The sequence below is a fragment of the Thermothelomyces heterothallicus genome (genome assembly GCF_042370625.1).
Source record: "Thermothelomyces heterothallicus CBS 202.75 unplaced genomic scaffold P884_scaffold_10, whole genome shotgun sequence".
Taxonomy (NCBI): Eukaryota; Fungi; Ascomycota; class Sordariomycetes; order Sordariales; family Chaetomiaceae; genus Thermothelomyces; species Thermothelomyces heterothallicus.
In genome coordinates, this window is record NW_027192571.1 from 35,444 (window position 1) to 52,373 (window position 16,930).

A 16,930-nucleotide genomic window follows, 5' to 3' on the forward strand; every position below is an offset into this window, starting at 1 on the left:
TTTTTCGGAACATCAAGGCCTGCAGCAACCCCATTTTCAGGCTGTGCCGTTGACGACAAAACCCCAAACCCCTCGACAACCCTCGACGTCGACTGCCGGTCCCGAGCAGAAAGATGCGTGTCGAGAACTGCTTTTTTTGCGGGAGGCCCGCGTGGCCCAGCAAGGGCATTACATTCATGAGAAATGACGGTTTGTCCTTCCCAGCGGGCCCGATTGCACGAGAGAGACGGAGGACGCTAACGTTGCGCTCTCGCAAGGCAAATCCTTCCGCTTCTGTCGTTCCAAGTGCCACAAGAACTTCAAGATGAAGCGCAATCCTCGCAAGCTCAAGTGGACCAAGGCGTACCGCAAGAACGCGGGCAAGGAGATGGTGGTGGACAGCACGCTTCAGTTCGCGGCCCGGCGCAACGTCCCGGTCCGCTACGACCGCGAGCTCTGGGCCAAGACGCTCAAGGCCATGGAGCGCATCAGCGAGATCCGCGCGCGCCGCGAGCGCATGTTCTACAAGAAGCGCATGGCCGGCAAGCGCGCCCGCGAGGTCGCCGCCGCCCGCAAGCTCGTCGCCGAGAACGAGCACCTGCTGCCACGCCTGCGCGGCAGCGAGAAGAGGCGGCTGGCCGAGCTGGCGGCCGAGCGGGGCGTCGATGTCGAGGAGCTCGAGCGCGAGGAGCTGGCCAAGCTGCGCACCAGCAAGAAGACCAAGGCGTTTGGCGGCGAGGTGCGCAGGCTCAGGGTGCGGACGGACGGTGGGGTCGAGGAGATCACCGAGTCGGCGGCTGGTCATATGCACGAGGACGTGGACGACGACGACGACGCGGACGACGACGATAACGACGACGGGATGGATACCGACTGAAGAGATTTTACCATCGATGCCGACACTCCGCGGCGCCGTTTACCGGTCCATCTCTCTCTACCTTGCTTCCCTTGGGTCCATCCAGATACCGGCCACGGTAACAGACACCGTTGTCACCCCGTATTTGGTGATACCAGGTTTTTTATGATTGGCAACCATTGCCGATCGTCGCTTTCGGACTCGCCAGGGGAAAGAAACAGCTTTGAAGGGCTCAACTTCTGCGAGTTTCCCCTAGCTTTAGTGGTCCCCACGTCGTTGACCCGTTGTGCCACTCATAGACACCATTGGTTGGGAAATTGGCGAAATTGGCGTTAATGGAGGATAGTTGTTACAGCCACGACTTGTGATCAGCTACGCATGCTTGATACTCCTGGGGGCTAAGATGGAGGACGGCAAGAAAAACGTTGGCTACTTAGACTCGGGCGGACCGGTGATTGTGAGAATAACCCTCAATATTCTGTTTTGTTCTCGAATTTTGTGACGCCTTGAGCGAGAGCCAAATGCTGCTGCCGGCTGTCCTTCTCGCCCCAGGAATACACGATGCGGTGTGCGCATGCACATGGAACTTTAGAAACAGAGCTTTATTGAGTACATATTATTAGATTCATGTAACGCTGATGCAAACGCACCCGCCACATCCCCTTTCTGCTCTGCCATCTTCACGGTGGCCGACGGAAGTCTTAACTCCAGCGGAAGCAGACATCTCCGTCTTGCCCTCTCCCATCTATGAACTCCCCCCATCTCCCGAACAAACAAGTCCAATCTAGCAAGCACAACCCTCCTGGGGTGCCGGGGCGGCGGGCGTCTTGACGTCAATCATCTGGCTCGACGCCTGGGCGGCAGCGTCGGTGCCCTCCATCCCGGGAAGGGCCTGGGCTATCCTCTTGAAGAGCGTCTTGACGTTGTGGCCGAGCTTGGCGCTCGTCTCGACGAACATGAGGTTGTTGCGCTGGGCCTCTTCCTCGCCCTGCTGCGTCGTCACCTCGCGCTTGTCGTTGAGGTCCGTCTTGTTGCCCACCAACACGATGATGACATCGTTCCCACGCTCGGCGCGCACGTCATCGATCCATTTTCGTGTGTTTTGGAAGCTCTTCGCGTCTAAACGATGGGGGAAAGAAAGTGTCCGGTTAGCATGGGGAGTGTGAAACCCTTTCGAGCCAAGAAGGGCGGGGTGTTGGGGGGGGGGGGGGGGGTTTGCGGGGCTTACTTGAGATGTCGTAGACCACTACTGCCACGCTCGAGTCCCGGATGTAGGACGGGATCAAGCTCCTAAATCGTTCCTGTCCGGCTGTGTCCCAGAGCTGTAACCGCACTGTCCTGTCTTCTAGGTACATGGTCTAGACAGGCCTGGTCAGCGTTTTTGTTGTTGCGATGCGTCGTCGGTCAGACGGCTCGAGGCTTGCCTTGGAAAGGAAGTCGATGCCGATGGTGGCTTGGTACATGTTGTCGAACGAATCATACATGAAGCGTGTGATGAGTGATGTCTTGCCGACTACAGTTTTGTGTTAGTGGAACGTTGGTTCTTCGAAACCTGATACCCCGGTCTCGAATCGCATACCGCTCTGTTCCCCAAGGAAGACGAGCCTAGGCGCAGTATTAGAACGTTTGGTCCAGCCGCACGCACGTCACACGAAGGACATTACTTGAACTTCTTCAGCGGGTTGCTATACGACCCGCCGGCTCCTGCTTGCGCCATGTTGGTGATCGACCGGGGTTGGAGAAGGGCTCGTTGGGTGTTGTTCTCGAGAATGCGCCGAGGGGTTCCGAGGCGGCGATGAACGGCGCGGAAACAGTGTGATGCTGGTGGTACTTTCTATGCTGTGTCTGGTTTGGTATTGATCTCCAGGGCCGACTATCCTCTTGCACTGGCTGGCGCAAGGTATGCTCAAAGTTATGTTGTCCCTTTGGGGCGGAAATCGATCGGTATTTGGCGGGACGAGCTGGCACCTGGCGGGCAGTTCGCGTGGCTCCAGCGCCCTCAAAAAGGGGTGCCTGGCTGGCGACGCGAGTCGGGTGTTGCCGCCATGGCTGCCAGCTGCCAATGAACGGAGACTGCCCCGGCACAGCTGGGGCCTCGCCACTGGCACGGACGGGGTGGGTTAGTGTACAGTAACTAATCCGTACACTAGTGCAAAGTTAGGAGTTAGAGTTAATTAATGGATCTGATCTGTTTTGCAGCCCAGCTTATCTTATCGGTCCCTATCCGCTCGAAATTTTGAGGTCGACCCCACAGCGCCTTGCTTGCTGCTCAGGCGCACGACAGCAACTCCGTTCCGGCACGACAAACATTCGAGGACAGGAAAAGTCCAAACATTGCCGGTTTCGGTATTCCTCAGCCGCCAAAATGCCCGTTTTAAAAGCTCCTTCGGGGAATCCGGACGCCCCTCAACAGTACAAGCAACCGTCTAGGAAAGGCAAGAAGGCCTGGCGCAAAAATGTCGATATTTCCGAGGTGCAACAGGGTCTCGAGGAGCTCAACGACCAGATAATCAAGGGGTACGCTTTGAGCGACGGATGAGCAAAGCAATGGTCTAACTGGTTCGCAGGGGTGTCATCGCTGAGAAGGACTCGTCGGAACTCTTTACCATCGATGTGGAAGGCGACCCAGAGCTTCCGAAACGGTTCCCGAAGCACATCAAAAAGGGGCTGAAGGCGGACGAAATCATTGCGCAGCGGTCGGCAATACCAGCCGTGCCAATGCGCAAGCGGTCGGGCGACAAGACCACAGACGGCATTGTTCCCGTCAAGAGGCAACGGACTACATATGTCACACACAAAGAGCTTGCACGGATCAAGAAGGTTGCCGATGGACACCACGAGTCGACGGTCACGGTGGAAGATGCCACTTACGACCCCTGGGCGCAGCCGGAAGAAGAGCCAAAGAAAGAGGATCAGCTCTTTTTACCCAAGGTCGAAAAGATAAAGAAGCCGAAGACGTTGGAGCAACGGCCCATCTCGCTGGCAGCTAGCGGCAAGCCAGTTCCAGCGGTACCGAAACCCAAGGGAGGGCACAGTTACAATCCCACCTTCACCGATTATCAGGAGCGGCTGATCGAGGAGAGCGAGAAGGCCGTGGAGGCAGAGCGTAAGCGGCTGGAGGCTCTCGAGGCCGAGCGCATCAAGATGGAGGCGGCGGCGCGGTCAGCGGCAGAGGCAGAAGCAGCGGAGGCGCGGGCCGAGCTCTCAGAGTGGGAGGATGACTCTTCTTGGGAAGGGTTCGAGAGCGCGGCTGAGGAGGTGGTTGTCAAGGCCAAGAAGCCACGGCGCAAGACACAAGCCGAGAGAAACAGGATCAAGCGGCGCAAGGAGGAGGAGCGGAGACTGAAACACGAAGCGGCGATGAAGCGGAAGAGGGCCCAAGAAGACCGCATCAAGCAGATTGTGCGCGAGGTGGAGGAGAAGGAGCGCCAGAGGGCGCTGGAGAAGATCGAGATGAGCGACCCCAGCGAAGAGGAGACGGACGACGTTGAGCTGCGGCGGAAGAAACTGGGCAAGATCAAGCTCCCGGAGAAAGACCTGGAGCTGGTGTTGCCCGACGAGCTGCAAGATTCTCTTCGGTTGCTCAAGCCCGAGGGCAACCTGCTGAAGGACCGGTACCGCAGCATGCTGATCAGGGGAAAGGTGGAGGCGCGGAGGAAGATTCCGTTCAGGAAGCAGGCCAAGACGAAGGTCACAGAGAAGTGGACGTACAAGGATTTCTCCATCTGAGGCGGTTTGCATGGATGGGCAGAAGCGAGAAAATATATGTCTTCTTCTGTGGCCGTTGTTGCCACTGGCATATGCACCTGTTAGTTCTCCCACCTTCTCATAACTAACGGACCGGCTCACCAGCATCTCATGGCGGTTTCAGAGCCGTATAGCTGGTGTCCGTCGTTCAACATCAATACTCTCTTCAAGGAGGTGCTGTCAGGGGCAGAGTGATGCCGTCTCCGAAATAATTAGGTAGCAGTCGTTCCGGATACCCTTTATCTCAGTCGACTTCAAAACGAAGTGATTTTTACCTTTGCGTTCCCTTGGTGGCGCTCCTCGTCGTGCCATTCTGGGACATGGACCTTCGGACAGTGCCATGTACGCAGGACTCTGTTGGCAACACTCGTCGACGACAGGCGAAGATGGTCGTGGCGGTCTTTACAAGTATTTCGGAGGGTTCCCTCTGGTGCAAGGGGCTTGCCCCAAGCTGGCGGGCTCCGTGGCTAGTACTCGCTGAAAGTCTGCTCTGTCTCCCGCGCCGCGCCCGCAATGATATGAGACGTTGCCATTGCGCACAGTCAGTCCTCGCGAGGAGAGAAGTGTGGGCGTCCGCCACCGTCGCTGTCCGGGCTTCGGCCTCGCCATGTCAGCTTAGTTTATCTGTCGCCTTTTTTTTTTAACCCCTTTGATACCGACCCGATGCAGCTTGGTGGTGGCAGCGAGTCGTGACATCGCTACATGAAAAGGTCGCACCAAAGCTTGAAAATCTAACTATTATTACCTAGATTTCTAGGACAGTCCCGGGTGCACTCGCAATACCGTGGTGACTCAGCTTGCGTTGTAGGCCCTGATGGTCTGGAGATGCCGCCAGTCGTACCTATGCTTGAACCATGGTGCGGTACTGAACAAACCACAAATGATCCATGGAGCGTGTTCCAAAAAGAGATGTTTGGAGCAAGCCCGGCCTGATTCTTACACAATGGAGGTCCGCAGACAAAGAGGCGGTAAAAGTGGAGGATAACTACCAGAGTATGTTACATCGTGTCAGATATTCTCACGTCAGCCTCCATTCTTTATATTGATTAGGCTGCCTACAAGTAGTATACAGGAGCAGCGGGCAATTGATAATCACTTCTTCCCTTGGGATGGCTACGGAGCTTGCAGGGGCCTGGTACATACCATTGCGCACAAGGTTGTCCCAAAATGGAGAAGTTCCGGGTTCTCTTGCTGCATGGAATATAGATTTTGGTCCCCAACAGGGACTTAGGTGTGACAACACACAACCACCTTTGCGGTCTCACTCAGCGCAACTTCGGATAACTCAGTTTTTGTCAAAAGGACTAAGAAGAGAACGAAAAAAAAATTAAAAAAGGAAAAAAAAACATACAACACTGGGGATTCCCCAGTCGTCACCGACCTGAGTACTAGTCCAGCGGTCGTCAGTTTAACGAGGGGAGAGCAGACGGGATCCCGTGTTTTCTGGCGCCTATGGTCGTATGTGACAGAAGAAGGCTTAGCCGTGATTTATATATCCTGTGTGACTTACCTACCATAAGCGGGAAGGTGAGATGCGCGGACCGATCACCTGGACCAGTGTAGTAATTACTGCATACCGTGCTTAGGGAAGAATTACAATGCACTCTTGATTAGGTACATACTAATGAAACGTCGCAGTCGGGGTCGGATCCTTATTCTACTAGTACTTACTCTAGGATAGGAGTACACTAGTTGGTAGGGCTGAACTACCACTCTAAATTAATTACCTCCTAAGCACTACTGCGTGATAGGTAGGAACTACAACCCATCACACAACGCAAAACTACTCTCTGAAAAGCCCTTGCAGGCTTTTCTTCGACTTCCTCTGTCATCAAGGCTGCAGTACTACTGCAAGCTACTCCCTAGTCAATTTCGGCCATTTTTCTTCTCTACTGCCCTTTGCAGGAACTAGTGTAGTATTCCGTATACGGGGTAACAATAGTAAGCTGCACTCGAGAGGCTGACCTGACTGCGATGCCGTTCCGTTCGTCAGTTGGCTGGGCAAGTCCAGATCATGTATATAAACAGTTCAAGAGTGCCGTGATCCCGACCTCTTTCTCTTCTTTTTCATGTCCAGGCCATTCACCTTAATCAACATTTTCAAGCACCGCACAGAACTGGCGTTCCCCCAGCCGCCAACCGTGGCCTTCGAAGAAAAGATGCAACTCACCACGATCGCGACCTTTGTCTCCCTTGCCGCTCTTGGGGTGGCTCCATCTGTGTTGTCACAGAGCATCCCGATTAGCGCCACAGCCTGCACTCCTGGTAAGAATCCCTTCTACAGAGCAATCCTGGACATACAACGGAAACTGCAAGTGGAACAAAAAAGGGAGAAGGATATCAAAGTAAGAATCTGATAGTATACCCAAGCTAACTCGATTACCGTCGTATAGGGCAATATTCATGCGGCTATAGAAACGGACAAGACGCTATCTACATTTGCAGCAATGGGCGGCTAGTGTTTGCGGCCAGTTGCGGTAGTGGTCGCTGCGAGTCGATTGCTGGTGTTCCCCACTGCGTATAAGCCGGAAGGGAACCAAGCAACTCCCAGGAGCGGCCTCTAATAGAGCATCTGCTGTCTGCTGTCAAAAGATGCCTATTATGCCGGAACCCTAGCATGTCTGACCAGACTTGATAGGTCATTCCGGAGGCTATTAAAACCCGTGGCAAAAGCACACATGAACAACAATCCACTGCGATGTCTTCGGCCGCCGATTATGAAACTTCATAGCTAAATATATCCGGATATATATTTCTCTTTAATCCTGTCCTGTGCTCCTCACCTCGACCGGTCATGTCATCTGACTACGGAACGAGTAGTCGTGGTCTTTCGTGATGTAATTACGGCAGTCTTATTAGACGAGCCCTAGAATATCCAGGTCCAGGTCAATTTAACCTTATCCTGGGGTCAGGTAGGGCATTATCCTCACGTCAGTTGGCAAGAGACTTGCAACGCTCAAGTACCTAGTAGGTACCTGGTTATGATTGAAGGTGTATTAATCATTTCTGAGGTGCGGCAATACTAAACTGTCTCATTTAACAGTCAGATAACGATCTCAAGGCAAAATATAACATTCTCTTATCTCGACTTTGCACTTCTGTAACAACGCGAGCGTTCCTGATACCCTTACCTGTAGCGCCTTACCAAATAATTAAGAGGTAAAAGCAGACAGGCTAGGTAATTACAAGTGTAAATATTACACCAAGTCTAGGTACCTACCTATAATTAGTTATAAATAGTCTACATAAAAACAGCCTAGCTAATTCCCCTATCTCCCTATACTCAATGCCCTGCTCTGCCTTGGAAAAGGTGCCACTGTCTGTGCATGTGGTTAGGTAGGTAGTTTCACAGAAAGCAAAGGGGTTGATTTGAAAATTTAATTTAGGTAATCATAAACCATCTCCTCAATCTCAGCTTTGTTCTGTAATGAAAGATTGGTCCTAGCAGCCATATTAACAAAGCGCGCTGTGGATGACGACGTGGGAGGAATGAAAAGAAAGGAGAGAGAACGAAAAAAGAAAATAGCAATAGAAATAGAAGGAGAAGAGAAGGAGAAGCAGAACCAATTCAGGCAGGAGCTATAACTAATACCTCGATCAATCTGCACAATTTTGAGGTGCGGGACATGCACGTCTCATCGCAACCCCCGCTCTAGGTGCCCTATTATACCTGCATAGCCTATCATGCTATAAAGGCATCCCCAACCGCTGGGAAGAGCGGCGGTCACAGAGCCACAACCCACCCTTATGTTCCTTCAGCGTATTATCATTAATAGAGGCAAAACTAGGCGAGAGAAGCCGTCATTCAAGAGTTTTTTTTTATTCCCCTCTCAACTCTTTGGGACCCCATGTTGGCTAGCGTCGGGGATGTTTACGAATTGTTGCTTGCTACTTCGCTCTTAGTGGTGGATGAAAATGAACATCAAACCCGAGCGACCGGAGCGGGAGGACGGTTCCGGACCAATCTCGACATGGGCGGATGCGGATTGGCCTTCCAAGTCTCGGGGTAGTTTGGACCGCGCTGCCGAATCAGAGTAGCCGAATGGCTGAAGGGTGCCCCAGAACATGCACCAACATATCCCATGTTAGTCGCATTCCTCCGCATCCTTCCCAGTCCCATGGCTTTGACCGCGGGGCCCCGGGGGGGGGAGGGGCTTCTACCCCAACTTCCCCGGATTTCCATTGCGCATGTAATGAATTAGTGTATACAACAAAGTAGGGATGATGCACACTATATATAGCAAAACCGTCCTGTGGTTAACGATAAGAAGGAGGCATAATTATCACGGGGGTAATTATTATCTCGAGGTAAACTTACCGTCAGGACTGAGAAGACAGGGCGCCTGGATTCTTCATTTATTAAATAATATCTCGTTTTTCCTTAATTATTCCTCCCTCTGAAAGCTTTGCTATGACGACGGCAACGGTGCAGGTCAGCCACCACCAGAAGGTGGTGGACCAGGACCTCGAGGAGAAGCTGGGGCAGGATGCCATCATGCAGGCGAAGCAGGCGACGGACGAGGAGCACGCCCAGACCTTGATGCAGGCACTGCGGGAGAATCGAAAGGCCGTCTTGTGGTCCGTCCTGATCTCGCTGTCGATTATTATGGAAGGGTAATTAATTAATATGGTCCAGTCCTGACCCTCTTTTTTCCCTTCCTTTTTTTTTGGTTCTCTCTTTTCCTTCCTTTTCTCCCCTTTTTCTACTGTCCCTGCATCCACTTCCCCCCTCTTCCCCTCATACACGACGGTGAGGGCTTGTCGCCGCTAACGAAGTGCGCAATTGGTTCCAGTTACGATACCATTCTCATAGGCAATTTCTTTGCCTACCCCGAGTTCGCCAAGAAGTTTGGACATTACTATGGAGAAGAGGACGGTTGGCAGGTCTCGGCTCCGTGGCAGACGGGGTTGAACATGGCCAGCACCGTCGGCGGCATCTTTGGTGGGTATTGATTATTATTCCGGGCTTGCTGCTAATTAATTAGGAGTTCTCGCGCTAACGACGACCTCCTTTTGTCTCCCAGGAGGTCTCTTGAACGGATACTTTGCGTCCAAGTTCGGCTACCGCTGGTCTATGATCGGAGCCATGGGGTTCCTGAACGCGTTCATCTTTGTCGTCTTCTTCGCGCCCAACGCTGCCACTTTGGTGGGCGGCCAGATCTTGTGCGGATTGTGCTGGGGCGTCTTTGCCACTCTCAGTCCCGCATATGGTGAGGCAGACGCCATCCCATCCCGTCGCTCTCATCCAGATAAAAGAATGACTGACACCGTCTTTTAATTACTCTCCTCTCCCTCCCTCTCTCTCTCTCCAGCCTCCGAGGTGTGCCCGACCAACCTGCGCGGCTACCTGACCACCTACGTGAACCTGTGCTGGGCCATCGGCCAGCTCCTGGCCAGCGGCGTCCTCCGAGGCTGCCTGCCCATCGTCGGCGAGATGGCGTACAAGATCCCCTTTGCGCTCCAGTGGGCGTGGCCCCTGCCCATCATGTTGATTGCCTACTTCGCCCCCGAGAGCCCCTGGTACCTCGTCCGGACGGACCGGCTCGACGAGGCCAGGAAGTCGATCGAGCGGCTCAGCGGCGACAAGACGGACGACCAGATCGGCGCGCAGCTGGCCATGATGGTGCACACGACCAGGCTCGAGTCCGAGGTGACCAAGGGGGCCACCTATCTCGACTGCTTCCGCGGCGTCGACCTCCGCCGCACCGAGATCTGCATGCTCACCTTCATGGGCCAGATCCTCTCGGGAAGCAGTTTCGCCTACACGCCGACCTACTTCTTCACCACCGCCGGCATGGAGACGTACAACGCTTTTAATCTCGGCCTCGGTGCCAAGGGGATGGGGTTTCTGGGTACCGTCCTGTACGTTTCCAACCCCTCCCCCCTCCCTTTCTCTTTCCCTTTTTTTTTGTGGTTTCATTTTTCCTTTCTTTTCTTTATACAAGCAGATAATTAGTCGTCTCGTCCCGTTCCTGACTCTTTCTTCTAATTACAGCTCCTGGTGGCTCATCACCTACTTTGGCCGCCGGACGCTCTACGTGACGGGCATGGGGATCCTCTCGACCGTGCTGTTCGTCATCGGCATCCTCGACGTCTCGGCCGGGCGCCGGGGCCTGTGGCCGTCGGGCGGGCTGTGCATCTTCTGGCTCTTCACCTACTCGCTCACCGTCGGCCCGCTGGCGTACAGCATCATCTCGGAGACGTCGAGCGTGCGGCTGCGGCCGCTCACCGTCGTGCTCGCGCGTACCGCCTACCAGGTCACCAACATCATCTCCCAGGTGCTCTACAGCTACATGCAGAACTCGACCGCCTGGGACCTCCGCGGCAAGTCGGGCTTCTTCTGGGGCGGCACCGCCTTCCTCACCTTCGTCTGGGCCTTCTTCCGCCTGCCCGAGATCAAGGGCCGCACCTACGAGGAGCTCGACATCCTCTTCGCCAACCGCACCCCGGCCCGCAAGTTCGCCACCTCCCACGTCGACGCCTACGCGCTGTCTGTCCCGCCCGCCGCTGAGAAACATGCCCACGCCGAAGAGTGAGGTGATTCATCATTGGCTGGTGGGAGAGGGGGGATTCTGTAAGCAAGGATGTCATCTCGAGGTAGTTAATTAAACTTCACCGAAACGGGTGGAGTAATTAGTCGGGGGAAACTGTCAGCCACGTATTAATTACTTACCCATCCTAGATAGAATTAAAGGAGCTGACATCCGCAATCAAGGTTAGGAGCCTAGTAATTAACAATCCCAGTACATTTCTTTCCAATCGCCGAGTCTCGGCTCCTCCTTGCCGTCAGCGCGGAGGCTGTCGTACCGGGAGCCCAGAACGCAACGTTCGGCATGCTCCTTGAGGGCGAGCTCTGCGCGCCGCAACCGATCCCAATCATGCGAGGTGCTATTAAACCTGAACTCCTCGGTCCACTTCCGTGGGTGGGGGAAGTGGGCATAAAAGCGGGCAAGCCCGTCATCGGCCAGCCGTGCCAGGGGCTGCACGAGGTCCATGTATGCCTTCAACATGTCCCGGGCTCCTTCGGCAGTTATCGGCCGGTAATACGGTTCCAGCGCAGTGTCACCCACGTTTGACACGGCCAGCTGAAGCGTGAGCCTGCGTGTGTTAATCCTGGGCCGGAGCCAGTCGATGGTTGCGCGCCAGTCCTGCATGGCAGGGTGATGCGTCTCGGGCCAGCTGCCGGGGCGGTAAGGGGGAAAGACCAGCTCGAGGAATCGGAGGTGGGCGAGGGAGGGCGCGGGGACGATTTCCCGCAGGAAGTGGGAGGCGGCAAAGCGCTCGTTCGGATACGGGTATTTGGGTGGGAGCTCGTCCTCTTCGCAATCCTCAACGAAGGGCAGGGCCCAGGGCGGGGATATCTTGTAGTCATGGACGGTGAAGCGATTCTTGGAGAAGAAAACATACTGGGCATCCTCGTACAGGGTACGGCAGACGAGGAAAAGGGAAGGACCGGGGGGTGCCCAGCACTTGCAGGCCGGCGAAAAGGCGGCGTGATGGCGGCGGCAGAAGCAGCCGGGGCTCGGTGGCTCTGGTGCCAGGTCCTCTCCTATCCAACACCTGAAAAATTGTGCCCTGTGGTTTTCGTCGGCGATGCCTCTGTCCGAGTATGCGAAGGCGAACACACTATATGCGCGGTCCTGTCCGCTCCACATGACCTGTCTCGTTGGAGTGACGAGGTCGGTATACTCGAGGATCCGGAGGCGGAGCTCGCGTGGGAGGGCAGTCAGAATCGGATCGGCGTTGGGCGGCAGCGGCAAGGGATCGGTGGCAATTCCGCAGGAACGACACACCGCATCCTTTGCGAGCTGCTGGAGCCTGCCGTCCGGCGTCATGGCTAGCCGGATGTTGCATTTTCGGAGGTGACCCGGCGGGAGGAGGAGGATGGGTGCCACGACCAACTCGGCCAGCGGTCGAGCCTCTGGGTGTCCGGGGTCGATGTCGCAAACCACAGAGAGGGCGAGACGCCCCGGTGTAACGCCGGACAAAAGACGTTGGGCGACCGAGCGCCAGTCTCTCACCACGGCGCGGGCATATTTCGATACATCATTGCGGATGCCCTCGAGATCTCGGCTCAGGAGCGGGTGTTGGTGTGCGACCTTGGGGTGCCCGTGGCACTGGGACGTGCCATCCGAGTAAATAGGCATCCAGCGATGGGGATCGTAGAAGCAGCAACTCCCCGTGTCGGGGTCGCGTCTGTCGAGCTCATGGCAGGAGGCCTGGTTGAGAACAATCTTGAGCCTGGAAAGGGACCGAAGCGCCGGCGCGGTCAGAGCATGCAGAAAGTACAGCCCTGACTCTGAGCCCAAACGGGAGCGGTTGCGACGAGAAGAGTACCAGATGAAGAAGCGGTTAGCCGAGTACAGCAGCGCGGCCGCCTCGGCGTGAAGGGCGCGACAAGAGAGCAGCAAACCGTGGAAAGAGCTTGGCTTTGGCACGTACCACGAGTGGTACAGCGTTTTCCCGCCCTTGATTTTGTACGTGTAGGGCTGGCCATCCCACGATGCCAGGCCCAGATAGCGGTAAATGCGTTGCCGGATGTGGGGGCTCAAGCACAAAAGAGGCGGTGTCGGCGATGGCGATGGCGATGGCGATGGCGATGACTGCTGGTCGGGTGGACATGTCATGGTTGTTTCAGTGTTGGTTGTGTGCATTTTCTTTCTCTTTGTTTCTTTTCTTTTTTTGGCTCTAATTAGTACCTTCCCCAGGAAATGGGCCGTTGTCGGGTCAGTTGAGTCTGGTCACTGTTTGGGAGGCGCAGTTGGGTTGGTCTGCAAGTTGGTGATAATTAACTTACTTCCAGCGGCACAGGGCTGTGGAGGCTGAAAAAAGTTCGGTTCGGTTGGATGGGATGGGGCCAACAGGAGAGGTCAAGGGAGGGGAAGACGGCAACCGCAAGCCGAGATTTCAAGAGTCGGCCTGAATTCAAAACAGAAGGCGGCACGGCGAAGGGCTCAGCAGCGTTGCGCAAGCAGCTGCAGGCCGTCCAGTGTTTGAAAGCCAAGCTTCACGGGCCACCCAAATCGCCCACTGCGTGCGTTAATAATTCAATGTCGGGTTTAGTTAGAAGATTAGGCCACCGAGTACCAACCGTTGGAAGCGCAAAATGCACATCACGAGTCTGATGACCAAGAACCGTGAAATAGTAGGTGCCTAAAGGTAATCAGGTACTCGAACTCAAGGTCAGGCAACACCCTCGTGGTTTATTAAGGTAACCGAGGTGCGAAGCACCGAAGTAATTTAGTTACTCGTATATCCAATATTACATGCGAACTTGCGTTGCACTGTAATTTTTATCTAACGATGCCAGCTAGGGTCGAGGATAAGTACAGTACGTACATCTAGGGGCCGGGTTGTTACAGCTAACCTCAGTGTGCACATTGCACAGCGTGGACCAGAGCCTGCGCCAGGCCACCTGTTCATGCGTTTTGAAGAGCGAGCAATGCGATGTGGCGGCGCAGTGTGGCCCGCATACTTAATTACTCCTTTCATCTATTCCGGGCTGCGAGTTACGATAATTAACGGTGAAAGTCGACCAGCCAGTTCATGACGAGAAAGCGCAATTTCCAGTCGTCACCTTCCACGCTTAGTCCATAATAACTATCGTGAGGCGCCCCTCGATTGGCCCCGACAATGCTAACTGCAGTGAGTAAGGTAATTCCGTAGTAAAGCTTGTCTTAGCAATCTTGGTCTTCACAAGTTCATCGGAGTACGTAAGTAAGGTACGTTAGGTTAAGGTACCTATTTGGTTGGCAGGTACCTGTGACCTGTCCGCGGTCCTCTCCTGGCCCCGAGTTCCCCGAAGGGCTAACTGTGGCCGTTGGCTCATTCTCCAACACTGACCCAGGCCCGGCGCCGCTTTGGGCACCTCCTGAGCGGATATCAAACGTCTTCCAGCCTCGGCCAGATGGCCCTCCACGCCGCGAGATTTATTAACGAAGCTCGACGTTGTGAAGGAGGGGCGTACGGCCGAGACTCGTCATAGGCCTTCGCCCACGCGGCTTGTCCGCCACTGACCATCGCGGCCATTGGAACCTGGGCTCCCCTCCGTTGACCGTGGAAGAGGGTCCGGCCTACGGCGCGCGAGCCCTGAAGGGGGCTGTCGTCACCACACGATGTGACAGTCTCGGGCCTGCCCAGTTTCAGCATCGTTATCAGAGGGCCGCCCTGAGCACGCTTCTCCCACGCTGTATCATGAGTTGTAAAGGTACGTACATTAGGTTATCCCTTGCCTGTTGTGAGGGAGAAGTACTCGGATGGGCAAGCGAGGGCGGCCTGGTCAGCGGTGATGTCCAATCTTCCGGGGTGGTTTGAGGCCAATGACCAGGACCGTTCTTGGAGGAGGCCCAGTCCGGCTAGGAAAAGGGCAACAGAGATGGCAACCATTCCAGGGACAAGCAGATATAAGGCTGGAACATCAGGAGCCATGATTTCTTAATTAAGTTTAGAAACTCGTCTCTTGTTTTGCTTTTCAACACTCCCCGCCTTATTGTCGCTGGCCGACAATCATTACCTGGTATTATTCAGTCATCAGTCCGCCTCCCACATTGACCGCATCTGTACGCACTTTCTCCAGAGTAAGGAAACTACGGACGTACTACGCCACGCACCCGCCGGACGGGCACTGCGCACTCGCTGGGCGAAGTCACTGGACGGAAAGCCACGCCTTACAACCCATTTCCTGTTCTTGTCGGCTGTCTCCGTACGTCTAACCCTCCATTCTCGGTCCAACACATGGAGGACGACCAATACGTGGGGGTCTATGACCTCGATCACGATGAGTATCAAGACGGGGACGACTACTACGAACCCACAAGCGAACCGGAGTTTGACCCGGATGTCGAGCTACACGCGCTTGGCTATAGCGACGTCATTACAGATCTCCGAAATACTCTGTCCCCATGGAAAGACTTGGGTCACGGTATCTGTCAGATTGGACAGAAGAATCAGGCTACTTGGGTCAGAGAACGCGAGTTCAGTGCGAGGCCTACGTGGCAACAGCTTCTGGATTTTGCACGGGAGATGTATAACTTTCTGGCGTCCAACCGCGATACCTCCGGAATATGCCATACTAATAGCGGGAGCTGTGTCGTTGCCACGCTCTGCTTCCACGCCGACGACAACTGCTGGACAGTTTTCCAGAGCACTATTCCCAGGGGCGGCTGGCGTAGTCAAATAGAAAGTACGGGACGAGTTAGCGCCCCTCAGTGGTATGAAGCGGCGCACCCTAATCCCGCCGAGGGCACTGCCAACAAGTCATACCATGCCGGGGACAGTGTCGAATACATCGCTTCCATCGCAGGCATTGCAGGTTCGGCCGCCCACAAGTGCAGCATTGCCATCCGGGAGCCCGTCCAAGTCATTGCCGCTGTGTCCATCCAAGACGCCGCAATCGCGCCCGCTCCAGGCGTTGCAGGCTCGGGCCCCGCCAGCTACAACATCGCGACCATCCCCGGCTAAAATATCGCAGTCGTACCCGTCAAAGACATTGCAGTCGTCTTCGCCCCAGACGTTGCAATCTCGGGCGCCCACAACTGCAACATCGCGGCCGTCCCCGGCTGAAACATTGCAGTCGTGTCCGTCAAACACATCACAGTCATGTCCGCCACAGGCGTCGCAGTCTCGGGCGCCCGCAACCGCGACTCCGCAGTCCCGTTCGTCGGCCCGGAAACCAGCTCCTCGGGCGCCCACCGTACCTTCAGCTCCGGCTGTCCGCGCCTCGGCGAGCCGCGTCTGTTGATGGATTGTCGAAATTTGGAAAAGAACTGCTCAAAGGTTTGAGTAATAGCACGGAGAGGAGCAGGATGTGGAAACTCGGATGCTGGACATCCTGGAGGTTCAAATGGTGAAGAAGCAGGAAGAGAGGGTCAGAGTTGGGCCGTCCGCCGGTCGAGACGAGATCCAGAATCCCGCTGGCCGGGACGGAATCCGCGGAAACTACTCCGTAGGACCTTTTGGATCTGAGATCGGCCTAGGCCCGAGTGGGGCGGAATGTGAAATTGGACGTCCGCTGGCCGAGACGTGACGACACGAGTTCAAAGCGCCCAGGTAGGTAGGGATTAATTAGAAGAATAGAAAGAAGAAACAGCTGCGGAATGCTTGCCGCAATCCCAGAGGGGACGATGCAGGCCATCTCAGTACTGCATGCTCAATATTGCCGATAAATTTCTGTCGTTGACAAATAGGCTTAAGTTAGAATCTGGAAGAATAACTGCCCAAAGAAACTAAGATATCGCTGTATCCTAGAATAGGTGCCTTAATACAATCGAGCTCAGATTCAGAAGTGCCTGAATGGTTGCATGACAGGGAATACGAGAAAAGTTCCAATTCGTTGTTCCGGATTGCCCA

The 16,930-nt window shown here is 55.0% G+C and overlaps 6 protein-coding genes across 6 annotated transcripts; 4 read left to right on the forward strand and 2 right to left on the reverse strand.

Annotated features, from left to right (window-relative positions):
* Nucleotides 1–113: 113 nt before the first annotated feature.
* On the forward strand, nt 114–856 carry P884DRAFT_199836 (ribosomal protein L24e-domain-containing protein; the record flags this gene model as incomplete). Its single annotated transcript, XM_069438256.1, has 2 exons — nt 114–189; nt 258–856. 2 exons carry the CDS (start codon nt 114–116, stop codon nt 854–856), a joined length of 675 nt encoding a protein of 224 aa, XP_069297736.1.
* Nucleotides 857–1,535: 679 nt separating this feature from the next.
* P884DRAFT_329421 (ras family-domain-containing protein) lies at nt 1,536–2,880 on the reverse strand. The gene is made up of 5 exons (XM_069445630.1): nt 2,500–2,880; nt 2,415–2,440; nt 2,260–2,348; nt 2,064–2,193; nt 1,536–1,954 (listed from the first exon to the last, which is right to left on the reverse strand). The coding sequence occupies exons 1-5, from the start codon at nt 2,550–2,552 to the stop codon at nt 1,620–1,622; spliced, it is 633 nt and encodes a 210-aa protein (XP_069297737.1). The 5' UTR covers nt 2,553–2,880; the 3' UTR covers nt 1,536–1,619.
* Nucleotides 2,881–3,136: 256 nt separating this feature from the next.
* On the forward strand, nt 3,137–4,835 carry P884DRAFT_223040 (ribosome biogenesis protein Nop53/GLTSCR2). The gene is made up of 2 exons (XM_069439542.1): nt 3,137–3,352; nt 3,403–4,835. The coding sequence occupies exons 1-2, from the start codon at nt 3,201–3,203 to the stop codon at nt 4,562–4,564; spliced, it is 1,314 nt and encodes a 437-aa protein (XP_069297738.1). The 5' UTR covers nt 3,137–3,200; the 3' UTR covers nt 4,565–4,835.
* A 4,287-nt stretch (nt 4,836–9,122) lies between these two features.
* P884DRAFT_277302 (sugar transporter-like protein) lies at nt 9,123–11,118 on the forward strand (the record flags this gene model as incomplete). The annotated part of the gene is made up of 5 exons (XM_069443057.1): nt 9,123–9,196; nt 9,376–9,524; nt 9,607–9,792; nt 9,895–10,444; nt 10,578–11,118. The coding sequence occupies 5 exons, from the start codon at nt 9,123–9,125 to the stop codon at nt 11,116–11,118; spliced, it is 1,500 nt and encodes a 499-aa protein (XP_069297739.1).
* Nucleotides 11,119–11,309: 191 nt separating this feature from the next.
* On the reverse strand, nt 11,310–13,353 carry P884DRAFT_259138 (uncharacterized protein). The gene has a single exon (XM_069441314.1). It carries the CDS (start codon nt 13,234–13,236, stop codon nt 11,314–11,316), a length of 1,923 nt encoding a protein of 640 aa, XP_069297740.1. The 5' UTR covers nt 13,237–13,353; the 3' UTR covers nt 11,310–11,313.
* A 2,222-nt stretch (nt 13,354–15,575) lies between these two features.
* P884DRAFT_259139 (uncharacterized protein) lies at nt 15,576–16,724 on the forward strand. The gene has a single exon (XM_069441315.1). The coding sequence runs from the start codon at nt 15,795–15,797 to the stop codon at nt 16,320–16,322; it is 528 nt and encodes a 175-aa protein (XP_069297741.1). The 5' UTR covers nt 15,576–15,794; the 3' UTR covers nt 16,323–16,724.
* The last annotated feature ends 206 nt before the right edge of the window (nt 16,725–16,930 follow it).

What these genes read in the sequence shown, in the direction of transcription:
- P884DRAFT_329421 (XM_069445630.1), bottom strand. Translation starts at nt 2,552, where the DNA reads ATGGCGCAAGCAGGAGCCGGCGGGTCGTATAGCAACCCGCTGAAGAAG. An exon ending in AACCCGCTGAAGAAGTTCAA is followed by an intron (nt 2,441 to 2,499) that starts GTAATGTCCTTC and finishes TACTGCGCCTAG; the next exon opens with GCTCGTCTTCCTTGGGGAAC. An exon ending in CTTCCTTGGGGAACAGAGCG is followed by an intron (nt 2,349 to 2,414) that starts GTATGCGATTCG and finishes ACAAAACTGTAG; the next exon opens with TCGGCAAGACATCACTCATC.
- P884DRAFT_223040 (XM_069439542.1), top strand. Translation starts at nt 3,201, where the DNA reads ATGCCCGTTTTAAAAGCTCCTTCGGGGAATCCGGACGCCCCTCAACAG. An exon ending in AACGACCAGATAATCAAGGG is followed by an intron (nt 3,353 to 3,402) that starts GTACGCTTTGAG and finishes ACTGGTTCGCAG; the next exon opens with GGGTGTCATCGCTGAGAAGG.
- P884DRAFT_259138 (XM_069441314.1), bottom strand. Translation starts at nt 13,236, where the DNA reads ATGCACACAACCAACACTGAAACAACCATGACATGTCCACCCGACCAG.
- P884DRAFT_259139 (XM_069441315.1), top strand. Translation starts at nt 15,795, where the DNA reads ATGAAGCGGCGCACCCTAATCCCGCCGAGGGCACTGCCAACAAGTCAT.